The sequence below is a fragment of the Danio aesculapii genome, chromosome 21 (assembly GCF_903798145.1).
Source record: "Danio aesculapii chromosome 21, fDanAes4.1, whole genome shotgun sequence".
Taxonomy (NCBI): Eukaryota; Metazoa; Chordata; class Actinopteri; order Cypriniformes; family Danionidae; genus Danio; species Danio aesculapii.
Genome location: NC_079455.1, coordinates 11,912,285 through 11,926,947, shown reverse-complemented (window position 1 = coordinate 11,926,947; position 14,663 = coordinate 11,912,285). Strand labels below are relative to the sequence as shown.

General features: G+C 33.3%; 2 protein-coding genes across 4 annotated transcripts in view; both read left to right on the top strand.

Moving 5' to 3' along the window:
• slc25a14 (solute carrier family 25 member 14) overlaps positions 1-7,538 on the top strand; it is a 29,641-nt gene extending 22,103 nt beyond the window's left edge. For both annotated transcript variants that reach the window (XM_056445958.1, XM_056445957.1), the window contains one exon: positions 3,605-7,538. In XM_056445958.1, the coding sequence (XP_056301933.1) occupies positions 3,605-3,646 (42 nt within the window). In that variant the 3' untranslated portion in view covers positions 3,647-7,538. The remainder of the gene's footprint in view (positions 1-3,604) is intronic.
• Positions 7,539-9,422: 1,884 nt separating this feature from the next.
• The window catches only part of pof1b (POF1B actin binding protein), a 56,808-nt gene continuing 51,567 nt past the window's right edge, over positions 9,423-14,663 (top strand). For both annotated transcript variants that reach the window (XM_056445816.1, XM_056445815.1), the window contains exon 1: positions 9,423-9,872. In XM_056445816.1, the coding sequence (XP_056301791.1) occupies positions 9,525-9,872 (348 nt within the window). In that variant the 5' untranslated portion in view covers positions 9,423-9,524. The remainder of the gene's footprint in view (positions 9,873-14,663) is intronic.

The following is a 14,663-nucleotide window of genomic DNA, read 5'->3' as shown; positions in this document are numbered from 1 at the left end:
CTTGGATGTATATCATTGGTTATGTTACACAAGTGTCCACTACTGGCAGAAGATCTAAAATCTGGATGGGTTTCTGAATCACAGGTGTCAAACTCAGTTTCTGGAGGGCTGCAGCTCTGCACAATTTAGTTCCAATCCCAATTAAACACACTTGATCAAACTAATTAGATACTTGAGGCTAGTTTGAAAGCTACAGGTAAAGTTGCGGTCACACTGCACTTTTCTCCCCATAGACTTCCATTCATATGCACATGAATGTGTCAGACTGGAAACGCAAGCTCCTGTAACGTTTCGCAGTTTGCTGCATTGCAAAATTCAAGCTTGGTGAACTCTGACCTTCAAAATCACATCACTTGACTGCATGAGACCAATCGAAGATCAAAACATGACCTCTCTGGACAATTTAAAATATGGACCAATTGCTCGCTTTTTAAAATGTGTAATCATCTTGTTTAATCCCACTCCTTTTCGCAGTGACACTACAGAATTTTGCAAGCTCAAACTCTAGTGTGACCGCAGCTGTAGTGTGATGGAGCAGGGTTGGAATTAAACTGTGCAGGGCTGTGGCCCTCCAGAAAGTTTGACACCCCTGGTTTAAATTGAATGCCTTAAACCACGGGTCACCAGCCCTGTTCCTGTACAGCTATCTTCCTGTAGATTTCAGTTGCATCCCCCCTGACCAAACACACCTGTCTGGAATTATAAAGTGCTACTTCATGTCCTACTTAAATGGTTCAGGTTTGTTTAACCTGGGTTGGAACTGAATTCTGCAGGAATGTTGCTCTTCAAGACCAGGGTTGGTGACCCCTGCCCTAAACCATTGGTGAAATCTACTCTGTTTTGACATCACAATTGCATTACATTCTTGGACATATAGTTGCTTGAGTGGACATATGAAGCAGATTTACTCCCTTGGTCAAAATCTAGTTATCGAGTGTATGTCCATATAAGCTTCCCTTGTTCACTTAAAGTGGAATGCACTTTTGAACATGGGGATTCCCCAAAGGAAGGGAAGTTAGCTAGTGCATGTCGAAAGGTGTATTGAAATGCACCTTTTGTCTTTTAGTGAGCATTCTGATTGGATGTTGATGAAAAAACTATAAGTATCTTACAATGCTAATATGCTGCACAAGTGTCAACATCTTGTTCAACTGTATTAGAAAAAAGTTTAATTCTAATTCAAGTTTTTACTGCATGGATTGATACACAAGCACCAGATGATTAATTGAAAACACAGGTGGATGGAATACAAGACTGTATGAACCACATCGGAATTTATAAAAAGGGCATAATCATAAGATGTGCTATATAAGAGCGCGTGCATTTGTTTGTCGGTATGGAATGAGCACATTTCTTTTTGGTCTGAAATGCTTAGATACTTAAGTGTTGTGTTCAGGGCATTTTGTATTGTTTTTTTGTATATTGTAATGCAAATGTGTCTTATTTGTCTCATGTCTGTTATCGTTAGTTCACCCAAAAACTAAATTTTGTTATGAATTACTTGCCTTTATGTTGCTCTAAACCAGGAAGATCTATATTCAAACTTAAGAAAAGGAACCCAAAACATTGTCAAAGCATTTCAGTGGTTCAACCATACAAAGCTCTGAGAACATTTGTCAAAAAACTGACTTTGTTTGCACAAAATTGTTCTTTGAGCTTTGTGTGAACCACAGAAGTTATATGGAATGTTTTGCCAATGTTTTAATTGCTTTTCTGAGCTCAGATTTCATTTAAAATATCTTAATTCGTGTTCTGAAGATGAACTTGGGTGTTTTGGGGGTTCGGAACGACATGAGGGTGAGTAAACAACAGGATTTTCATTTTTGGGTGAACTAATGCATTTGTGGTGTTTACATGGCTCGAACACTAGAGGTCAGCACATTGCAATATGAGGTCTGATGCCTGGCTATTTTCACCTCAACTGAGATGCTTGCTGTACTGCACTAGGTTGGTATATTATTTTTGCATTTATTTAATCTAGAATACACTAAAACCACAATATTACGAGTTTAAATGAACTGTATGGAATATATAAGTTTTATTTTCTCAGTAGTATTTGACATAACACCAAATTGCGGTTATTTCAAATTAATTTTATTATTTTTCTTTTTTCAACAGTAAAGTTATCTTTGTACAGACATTAGAGCTAGGGCTGCACGATATTGGAAAAAACTGCCATTGCAATATTTTGTTTTGCTGCGATATTTATTGCAATAATAATTTTTTCTCTCTAGATTATTTAAATAGTTCTATTTTGAAAGAGTTCATTATTAAATCGACTTACTTTTATTTTTGCTCTATTGCTTGTTATTTTTATATTTTATGCAGATGCACCATGCAGAAAAAAGGCTTGATCACCTCAGTCGATTTAATAATGAACTCTTTTAAAATAGATCTATTTAAATAATTCTTGGGAGTTAACAGAATTTAAATATTGAAATTGAACATAAAATAACATTGCTATGTGACTTTTGCGGATACACAATCTGCGATATCAATGCTCAAACGATATATTGTTCAGCCCTAATTAGGGCTGTCTGGAATTAAGAAAGTCATCAACATAATTCATATTCTCAAAATGGTAAACATGCACAGCTTTGTTTACAAGTTATCTCCAGTCATAGTCTTAAATTTACTGTAATATTGTGTTGTAGGTCTTAAATCTTTTTAAACAGGTCTTAGTTTTCCTTTGTTCATGTATCGCTACCCAATCTGGCCAACAGCCATACCATCACCAACAATATATCTCAATAAAACTTTAAACTTTTTTGTTTAAAAGTGCTCCATGTATTTTCTGCTGAGGACACCAACCTGGAAAGACTGCTGTGCAGTGATTTAATTTATTATAGTTTTAAAAACGTTTAAAACATTTTTCTATTTATTTTATTTTAAAGGAAGTTTATGTTGAAAAGTGTGGATACAAGTAGAGGTTGCTTGTTTTTACACAAAATTTAAAATATGTTGCTAAGAAATATCTAAAATATTTAAAAATTTTTATTATTAAATTAAATAGTTATTTGATGAATAGTTATAATGATAGGGCAAATAAAAATCTTTTCCGTCTGGGCTATTTGAAAGATTTCTTAATGTTAAGCTCTGTAGAGTCTTAAATTGTATTCATAATGGTCTTAATGTCTTAGTCTTAAATTTAACTTGGTGAAACCTGCAGAAACCCTGTCACCTAATGTAGTGTTTGCATCTATACACATACACATATGCATGCAGAACATGCATGCTAGTTTGCACTTTCTTGTCACTCACCCTTTATAATTTGGTTTACTAAAAATATCCAGTTCATATATGTGCTTCAGAAAAAAACTGACTGTTGTATGTTTGTTATATTCTGCGTGCAGTTAAACACATTTACTACACAGATGGTGAAGTCACATTCATAATTCTGATCAACATGATTTACGTGCACCTTTGCTGAAAAGCAGTGCTCGAAACACTAAATTTTTCTCCAGGCAAAACATAATTCACATTGTGTCATGAACTGAATATATCTGTGTGCATGTGTGTGTACACTACTAACATGCATGCGACGGATTAATTAAGTGAATACAGTGTGTTCTGATCTTCATGTGATCCTTGACTGACATTTCAGTTCTTCATGACCTTCGAGCAGCTGAAGAAACTTCCATTGTAGCCGAATCTACAACATCACTGAAATGTGTGTGTGTGTGTGTGTGTGTGTGTGTGTGTGTGTGTGTGCTTGTTTGTGTGTGTATCGGGCTTCTGTCTCTCAGCATTCACCATCCCTTCTCCATCTACGAGTATGTTTATTTAAGAACTTGTTTTATTCTGTTCTCATTTGTGTTGTACATACTAGACGTATTTAAACGCTCTCTTTTTTGCACCTAAATGCTTTATTTTTTGACTCCTGGCAGCTACCGTATTTCTTCCGTCAGCGCCGTTTCACAGGCCTGGTGGTGTTTTAATATATGCTTGGTCAGCTAGGAGCCGCACTGGTGAATATTTGAGGTAAAGGGCTTTAGCTTAAACTGGAAAACCACCAGGCATAGTTTTCTCCACACTGGCTTGAGAGTCTGGCTTAATAGCATAGTTGTCAAAGTTACTGAAGACACGTCCATTAGGTAGGGATATAAAGCAATACTTTGGGGTTTACCTCCATGCAAGCAGATGTTTTACATCAGATCCCTGAGGAATATTTGAGGTCGGCAGACTCCAAATTAGACTTCTTGCATATAGACAAGACTTAATTAGAGAATGTTGTTTTAGTGTATACGTAAACTGTTGATATGATGGGAATTGTCAATGTTACAAAGTTGTATACAGCCAAAATTATTACCAAAGGTAATAGTAATGTGACCTCTATATCCTGAAACTTTGAGTTCAGTGGACCTTATTCATAAAACAAAAGCAAATGTCTTTGTCATTGCAATGAATAGTTCAACCAAAAATTAATGAAAGGTTTGTTGCCCTTCAGCATATCCAAGATGTAGGTGACTTTTTTTTCTTTAGTAGATTTGATGGTAATGGTGATTCATAAATTGATGAATCTACAGCAGCACTTCTTATCACTTAGCACTTCAAACAAACAAGCATATACAGGCCTTATGAAAGCAAGAAACTGAACACTGTTTACAACAATTTAACCTTTTTATCTACAGTCTCAGCAAAAAGAGCTGAGCTCATTCATAACTCTCTATAAACTCATACGGTATGTGAACTCTGTATGTTTACTACAGAGCGGGAGGATATGTGCATAGTATTGAGCACCAAAATGGCATTTATTTGTAGAATCCCAACATTTAATAAATGTCATTGCACTAGTATGTTCATGCACCACACTCGAGCACAAAATAATTGTTTTTTCTGCTGTGTAAGTCAATGGTTAGAGGTTTCCAACATTCTTTGTTCAATAGAACAAAGAAACTCAAACTAGTTTGGAACGAGTGATGAGTGAGATGTTACAGATGACAGAATATCTATTTGCGCATGAATATTTCCCCCAGTGGTTCTAATCTTTTATGAATTTGTCTTCTGTTGAACACAAAAAATTATATTTTAAATTGTCATCTATAGTGGGAAGAACAAATAATATAGAAGACAATGGCTTCAACAGAAGATAGAAAGTCAACCAGATCTTGGATCCAGTGATTTATTGGATTTTATTTGACAATTTTGGGTAAACTATCCGTTTAAGACTTTGCCAAGACTGAATATTGTAAATAATATTCACTTCAATTAGATCAATCAATTAGTTTTTGTAAGTCCTCAATAATATTGTCAGGAGACATGGTTATTAATGTTGATTTACCTGTATATGTTTTTTTTTTATTCTCAAAGTGCTGTATGTATTGACTTGCGTTACATGTTTCACCAAGGATCACAGTTTCAGCTAAGAATCTTAAATAATGTTCCACTGAAGAAAAAGTGTCACCTACACACCTTTAGTGATCTGAGTAAATGAAATTAAGAATGAACTTAATCCCTTTAAATTGGCTGCATATGTTTCAGTGTATGATACGGCCTGTAATATGTTTAAAGATTTATTTCACCTAAAATTTTTTAATTAAGTTAATAATTATTCATTCTAATGTCTTTCTAAACCCCCAAAACTGTCTTCGGGAAACACATTTAAGTATTTTTGATGAAATTTGAGAGCTCCCTCATCCTCCATAGACAGCAACAGTCCTAAGTTGTTCAAAGTCCAGAAAAACACCAAAAAACCATCCTCAAAACAGTCCATATGCCTTCAGTGGTTCAATTGTAATATTATTAAGCTATGGGAATACATTCATGTGCACGTGAAACAAAAATAATATCTTTATTTAACTTTTTTTTCCTTCTCAGTTTTAGTATAGGGCATGCAACGTTATCGTGCACACTATACTGACCCTAGGATGAAGAAACTGTTGTATATAGACTTCATCATTTTTGGTATGTGCACAAGTATTTTCATATAGCTTGAGAATATTTTAACTAAAGGCATATCATCTGTTTTGAGGATGTGTTTTTTTTTTCTGGACTCTGAACGAGTCTGTAATGTTGCTGTTAATACAAGCTCTTCAATGGAGCTCTAAGATTTAATCTGGAATATCTTAGTGTTTTGAAGATGAATGTGAATGTTTCACGGGACTGGAGCGTAATCAATAATGTAAATTTCATTTTTGGGTGAACTTACCCTTTAAGATCTTGGTCAGTTTTTTTTTTTTTTTTTTTTTAATCTTTATTTGCTTGAACATGCACTGAATTGAAAGCATTTGTGATTATTGCACAAGATCTGTACTGTTTTATTTCATTTTATTTTTCTCTTTGTTGCAGCGAGGTTTTTAATGCCATTTACATTTATTGTGTGTGTGCGTGCTTGTGTGTTCTGAGAAGCACATGTAAAATGTCAAATATTTTGGCAGCCGTGTGTAAATACTGCTTCTGTACAATAGAATAAAATATTAGTATATAGTTTTTTTTTTGTTTATTTGTCTGTTTTAAATCAGATTTTGTGGAAAAAGGGGTTCGGTAAAGTATTGTGGGTGCTTGCCGCTTTGCCAAAAAGTGTACATGTATTGAACCAGAGCTGCACTGTTGATGCTAAGTTTTTAAAAGTGACACATTATTATTAATGTTATCATTGGGGAAGATGCTGTTACATATTTATCACTGTATGTCGTCAACATATTTCAAGCCTTACCACTTCCTGCTTTTATATGTATGCTTTTGCCTGATTGTTTCATGCCTCTTGATGTGCAAGCCAAACATTCTGCTATGATTTTACTGTGCTCTGTTGTTCTTTAACATGCTCCTAAGCAAATTCAATTGTACTGTAAATCTTTAAGCAAACATTCTTGCTTAAGTTATATTATGACTGAAAGGGGACACGTTTAAAAGGTTTAATGTACTGTATGTAACGCGTGGGTTATTCAGAGGGGTTTTCCTATTTGATGCACCTCCAGGTTTTTCTCAGACTTTGGCTTTTGCTAGATTGGTGAATTCAGCATGGTGCATGGTATATTCTTCTGAAAATGCTTATTTCATTATGTGCAGCAAAGACCAAGAACCACATTAACTCCCATATGCCAGTGTTTTTACTTTGGTTTAGCCCACAAATAATTTAACATTTATTTAGGGAATATTTTATTTATGCTGTTATTATTTGATTAATTTTTTTATAGAGGTACTTTGGATTTGTTTTTCATTGAGATGGAAAATTTTATGATGAATGTTTCATACATTGAGGAAGACCGTTTATTGTCCCTTCTCTGCTATTTATTTGATAAATGAGATGATGGAAATAAGCGGAATGAAATTTAAGATATATAATAATGCGCACAAACACAGTTTGGAAATGCCTAAATCAAATACTACAATATATAATATAGTAACGTTCATCCCCTAACACTATTTTGACTTTCTGTTTTATTATTATTTTCCATTTCAAAATGCAGCAATAGCCACATTTGCTTGCCATTGCCAAACTTAATTGTGATCCACACTTTGGATAAGTGTCTCTGGTAAACACGGACATTATTTATAATCTGTTGCTTGAATAGACAATAAATTGTATTAAGAATGCCTGTTTTTTGTGTGGTTGGTTTGATTTATTTCTCTTTCTGATATAACTGCACCCAGACAATAAATACAATGTTCACTGAATGTTGCTCGTTGAATATATCATTTAGTCCTTTTGAAGCACAGAAGTTAACAAATGTTCAGACAATTAAACAGCAATATCATATGAGTTTAAGCCAATGGTCTCAAACTCAATTCCTGGAGGGCCGCAGCTCTGCATAGTTAAGCTCCAACTGCTTCCAACTCACACCTGCTTAATAGTCTCTAGTAGTCTTGAACCCCCTGTGTTTGATTAGGGTTGGAGCAAAACTGTGCAAGTATGAGACCTATGGTTTGAGCATTCATCTTTTTATAAATATATATGCATAAAATATGCATGCTTTATAATATTTATAATATATGCATAGGTTTAGTGATTGAGGTGCAATACCGATGGGGTGGGTGTTGAGATAAAAAGCTAAAACAAAAAGTAGTAAATATTGTAATGAACATTTAATAACATACATAAACACATTTGAGCAATTCCATGCAACATTGCCATGAAAAATAAGAAAAGTTAACAAAAAAAAGAAAAAGAAAGAAAAGCTTGGATGTTTTTGTAGGTTTAAATTTTACAATACTGAATACAATTACTCAAATGTCTCTGGTAAAATAGTTTGAAAATATTGACACGTTGACCTTTGAAAACATTGGTATCGTCACATCCATAATTATACTTTATAATGCAAAAAATGTTCAATTCAATTGAAAAAGAAAAACATCTTTAGATAGCTTATATGCACATTCTTTAGTATTGAATTCACAGAATTTCTGCAAAGTTTGTTGTATGAACTCTTCTTTTTGGTTATGTCCATAATGCAGGTTTATTTCTCATTTAAAATATAAAATATTTACATTCATTGATATTTCTTGGATCTTTTAACAAAACGGATGTTACTTTCAAAATGATGTTAACATAGGCAAACTGCTTGCTATATTTAACAAACTATAAATACAGTTGAAGTCAGAATTAGTCAGAAGGCAGTTTAGGGTAATTATGGTATAACGATGGTTTGTTCTGTAGACTATGGAAAAAATATATAGTTTAAAGGGGCTAATCATTTTGACCTTAAAATCGTTTTCAATAAATTAAAAAACTATTTTTGCTTTTATTCTAGCTGAAATAAAACAAATAAGAATACCTCCAGAAGAAAAGAAAAAATCAGATATATTGTGAAAATCCTTGCTGTTAAATATCAAAGGGGGCTAATAAATCTGACTTCAACTGTGCGTCTCTCTCTCTCTTTCTCTCTCTCTCTCTCTCTCTCTCTCTCTCTCTCTCTCTCTCTCTCTCTCTCTCTCTCTCTCTATATATATATATATATACATAAATGTGACTTAAAAAGAAATAAATTGAGTTTAATTTTAAAAGGAAAACATTAATCCAATCAAAAAGTAAAACGTAAATAATGAATAAAGGAAATGAGCAATTCAACCACAAATTGTTCGATCTACTGGGTAAAAAACAAACAAACAAAAAAAAAAAAAACCCTGACACAAAAAGTGCATTTCTGATGCTTGAATAAAATATAGCTTGCAGTAGCCTAGTCAACATTCTAAGTTAATCCAAAATGTTTTTCAAAATTGTCCAAGGACAAGAATTGGTGTTGTTCAATAGTTTTAGGACAACTTTGATGAAGTAGCCTATGCAAGTGTTATATGCATTACGTAAAAAATGTGTTATACAATAATCTGGAAGGAATCTTTCTATTTTATGTCAATTAATGTATGAAAACTTTGACAGGCAGGTAGAAACAACAGCTCTTCGTCACCTCCATTCTGAGATATTTGATCTGAGGGAGGAGAGATTGAGAAAACACGCCTCTTCTCATTTATACAACTTTACCGGAGAGACGTCAGGAGTAGTCGGGCAGCGGCGCACCGGGGCTTTGCGAACTTCCTAACACCAGCCGAATGTTATTTCTCGTTTAAACCTCATACACCTCGCAGAAATGAGTCTTCCGTACAGCCAAAGCGTGACCACACTGAACACCGTGACCGTGGCGGAGCCGAGCACGCAGACCGTCCTGACGTCTCCTGTCGGGTTAAGCGAAGGTTCGACGACTTACCGGACGGTGAACCTCTCGGGAGCTCAGTTTCAGCCGGTCCAGTACATGAACAGTCAGGTGGAGGGCAACTTGATGTACGGGGGCGCTCGGTACCTGGTGCCCGTCGCCCAGCAGCCCGCCGAGTCCTACGTGTACGTGCGTCAGGCGCCGCGCATCGTGCAGCCGGTTTACCTACAGAACGTTCAGCGGGTGAGCGTCAGCAGCATCGACGAGACCGACGTCAGACAAATAGTGAGTGTTTGTTTACTTCAGCTTACTTTTCCTATCACTGTACATCGTTATCCAAATGATTGAGTGTTAATATAACTCATTAATACACTCAAAAAATTACGTGTGTTGTTTGTTCAAACTGAAATTACACAATTCTTGAGGTGTTATTGGGACAACTTGCTTTCTGTTCGTTCCACTTAAATTTATAAAAAGTAATAAGTTAATATAATTCCTCCACGTTGTTTCAACACAAATACATAAATTCTTGCTGCCTTAATTTTTTTGTTGTTGAATCAAATGAACTTTTCTATTCATTTCAACTTAGCCCATATCAATAAAACTGGCTGAATATTAAGGTAAACTTTGCATAAACTTAAAAAAAGTAGTTGAAACCTGATTAACTTATTAAAATAAGTTAAAGACAAAAACAAACTATTTGTAGTCATGAATTTGGTCATGTTTTACAGTGTATCAGTAATTGTTATGCAACTAAGTTTAATGGACAAAAAATTGAGAAAATGTATAAAACAAGATGCTGCTGATCCTGACGTTTCGGCTCAGATGTGTTGGAGATAAAAGGGATAGTTCACTTAACTGAAAATTCTGTCATCATTTACTCACCAGACTTTTGCATGTTTTTTTTTTTTCTTTTTTCTTCTGAACATTAGAGAAATTATTTTGAAGAATGTTGTAAACCCGTAACCACTGACTTCCATGTTGGGTTTTCCTACTATAAAAGTCAATTTTTGCTGGTTTGAACATTCTTCAAAATATCTTCTTTTGTGTTCATCAGAATACAGAAATTCATAAAGGTTTTATAACCACTTAGGGTGAGTAAATAGTTAGCAATGTTTCATTTTTTTGCACGATCTGTCCATTTAATGTCAGCAAAAGTTGAAAATATACTGCTCAAAAAAATAAAGGAACCACTTAAACAGCACAATAACTCCAGGCTTTCCCTTTTACCTTTTGAGCAGTATATTTTGGTTCCTTTAGCAGATTATAAATTAAAATTTGACTTGAATGCACCTTATCAATTTTTATGGGACTTGGTCTCAAGGTACAGATCAACTACTCATTGTCAGACCCGTAGCCAGCCTGGTAAAAGGGGTGGTCCATTTTTCTTAAAAAATTAATTTTTGCAATTATTTGTCACATTTTCTATTCGATTATGAGGTTTAAATAGGTTGCATTTTAGTGACATTTTTAGCACTATATATTTTTTTGCTGGATTAGCTTGTTGGATGGTCATCATAACCACATTTTTTTAAAGTACCAAAAACATTTCTTAAGTATTTACATCAATTATCATTTACATCATATATACATCAATTACATCATATCTAGAAAAAAACAGTAATCTGTTCTAGTTTTAAATTAAAAACTAGCCTATTGTCATATCATTCATTTAAACCGCAAATTGGCCCGCACTTTCAACTTTCCTCAGTCATGCTGATGCAACACAAAACACAGGATTCTGCTTGGTGTTAAAACCTATTTCAGTGGGTTATTTTCTCTATTTATGATGGCATAGCAGTCAAAATAGGACAAATGAGCTCATGTATGGGACAAATTCTGGACTTTTGTCAGTGAGCAGTCGAACCCCCACCCCACCCCCCGGCTATGGGCCTGATTATGTGCCCCATCTACACACAACTGTAATATTTAGGTATGATTATTGAATGCATATAGCTACTAAATAATTCAGACGAATGAGTCATTTGTTCTTGTCTTTATCTTTATCTAATTGCAGCTATTATTTTCAGCACAACTGACAAAGCAGCTTTTAGATATCAAGCATGTATGTGCTACATCTGATAATAATCAGCCCATTAGCAATCTATTATCTGCTGAATTGTGTGGTGATTTGAACCATACAAAATTTATATCATATATAATTTATATTTCAGAGTATAATAACACTTTATGCTTTTTAAGGCTCAAATATGATTTTTCTTTAAAAATATTAGCAAGATTTAAATATTAAGTACACTATAAATCCATCTTCCAGTGCCGTTCCCTGAGTGAATCACAGTTGGAAGTCTGAGATATTAATAATTAATATTTTAGGCCTGTTGGAACAGATTTTCTAAAAAATTGCATTGTTCTGTCATTCATTTGGGTGTGTTTACATCATATCTATAATAAATGAAAGTCAGGCGACTATGATACATGTAAAACACACACTGCAGCTAAATTTTTTTGTCAGTTTACCTTTTAGCGCTTATTAATACTGTTAGCACGTTTCAGTCTTTCACATGATGACAACCAACAATTAAATTATGTAATTACATATTCAAAAGATATATTTCTTAATTCTAAGTCTGCCGATGACGTATTTAAATTTGTATGAGAGTTTACTTGCTCTACTTTATGCATGTTGCAGGAATTCGCAGGGAATGAGGTGTGTCTTTTTGACTTGGTGTTGCCAGATCTTCTGAAAAAAAAACTACAACAAATAAGAACAAAGCAACAAGCACATCCAAACTTTTTGTTTTACCAGAGCATCAAAACCTACTTTTAACACCATAAACAGGTTTGTTTGAATCTAGATGCTAAAAAATATCACCTAAAATAAGTGGATTTGGCAACACGTCAAGCATAAACATAAACCGTAAACTGTGCTTTTGCTTAAACTGCTAAGCATGACAAGTTTTTGCTTGCTTTTACTGAAGTGGAAATAAAGAAAATGCTAAATGTGCAAGAGGTCAGAATGTTGCTATGGTAACCAAGGTGTCAATCATCATAGTTCTAGTAATTCATGACCTCTAGACACATTGATAGTATGCAAATGAATTAAATTATGTATTTTAAATAATGTATATTATAGTAATCAATAGTAATCAGACTTTTTCTTCTGAATATTATATTATATTATATTATATTATATTATATTATATTATATTATATTATATTATATTATATTATATTATATTATATTATATTATATTATATTATATTATATTACTTTGCAAAGTAGCAGTGCCTTAATAAAATGCATATCAATATTTAAAACATATTTTGAAAAAAAATTTGCTATCATTTGCTATGTTGTTGAGTATTTGAGTTTTTGTTTTGCATCCTTAAAATGTCTATTAACTTTGGACTTAGCATCCAGATAATACCTGTCTAATGGGTTCAGTTTTTTTATTTTATTTTTGGCCAACAGTAGTCATAATAAGGCGAAGAAAGTGTTGGAGGGAGTTGCCCTGTATCGTAACAGTTGCTGTCAATCAGCCTGCAGGTGATAAGGTGACAGGTGTATATTGGAAGTGCTTACCACACAAATAAACACATTGCTTTATGTGACAAAACAAAGTTCACTCATCTAACTAAAATGAATTTTTCATTGTAGTCTACTACCAAAAAGATGTTATTGGTTTGAATTTAAATCTTTTAAACTCCTTTAAACTAAATAGCAATATTTCTTATTAAATGTCAATGTTATGTTTTTAAATCTGCTTTAAACCAATGTATTCACATGTCTTTTTGTCATTATTGGCAAAAATATGAATTTGATTTTTATAGTGTTGAATGTATGAGCACTTTGATATTTTTTAATGGAGGATTACAGTACAAACAGTTATAACTAAGTTTCAGGGCAGAAAACACAAGGTAAATCAGAACATACACAAGAAAATTTTTGCACTTTTGGTGTTTGGAACTGCATCATTACAAGTGATAATCAGGAAAATGTGCAGATTGAGGAAACGGGCCACAAACTGTTCACTCTTTTTCCCTCAGGCAGACACTGCAGATCTCTATGCACTAAAACATGTTGGCATGAAAGCAGTTTTTTCCCCTCAGGCCATCCAACTTGAAAATCTAGCATCTCAGTTGCTACCTGTTTTTATTGGCATAAAAATACAGTTTTATTATTGTGTTTTGGCTTTCTAAAACCTAAAAAGCCACTTATTATGCAAGTACATACCTTTATTTCTTAAATCTAGGGCTGGACGAAAGTGAAAAATAAGCGATACTGTTGTTGAGTATTGTGAGATAGATATTTCTTATGATATACTGTAACATTTTCTCTTGAAACGTTCTGGTTTTATTAGCTATCACTCTAAAAATATTCATAAATTAGCAGTTTTCCGTATTTTGTGATTTATGTTTTTATTTATCTTCCCCATTTATTTATGCTTTTGAATTGCATTATGGGACCTTGTTTTTTTTCCAAAATTTTTAACCTTGACAAGTCAAAAAGTGACTTTTATTAGCATTTTTAATAGTTTATAGTGATATATTGTCTGGGTTGGTGTTGTATATTGTGTTACAAAAACTTTGTAATAAACTGCCAGCACATTTTCAGTTATTTACATACATATTTCTCAATAAAATTTGCATTATATTATTTCAAACTACCAAAATGTCAGCAAAAGTCAATATTGTTAATTAATGTTGAATTTTCTACATCAAAAGTCGACAGAGGAGAGATTGACGTCCCAAAATGCGATTCACAACCGTAAATAAACGGGAAACACGTATGAATCACAAAATACAGAAACTGTTAATTAACAGATTTTTTTTTTTTTACTATGTGTGTTTGTTTTTAAATCATTTATTTATTTAATGGTAATGAATTAAACTATATTTAAAATTAAAAACTAAATTAAAATTAAAACTAAATTAAAATATATTTTTCAGATCTAATTATTTCTAATTCAGACAATTTTTATCATCAAGATTCAAACCTTTATTGTTTAAACAATATGAGTGAGTGATAACCTGAGCAGATATTCTAACTCCGATTGGCTGTTGTCATTTTCCACCTTTTGTACTGAATAACTTCAATAATTAACTTTGATTAAA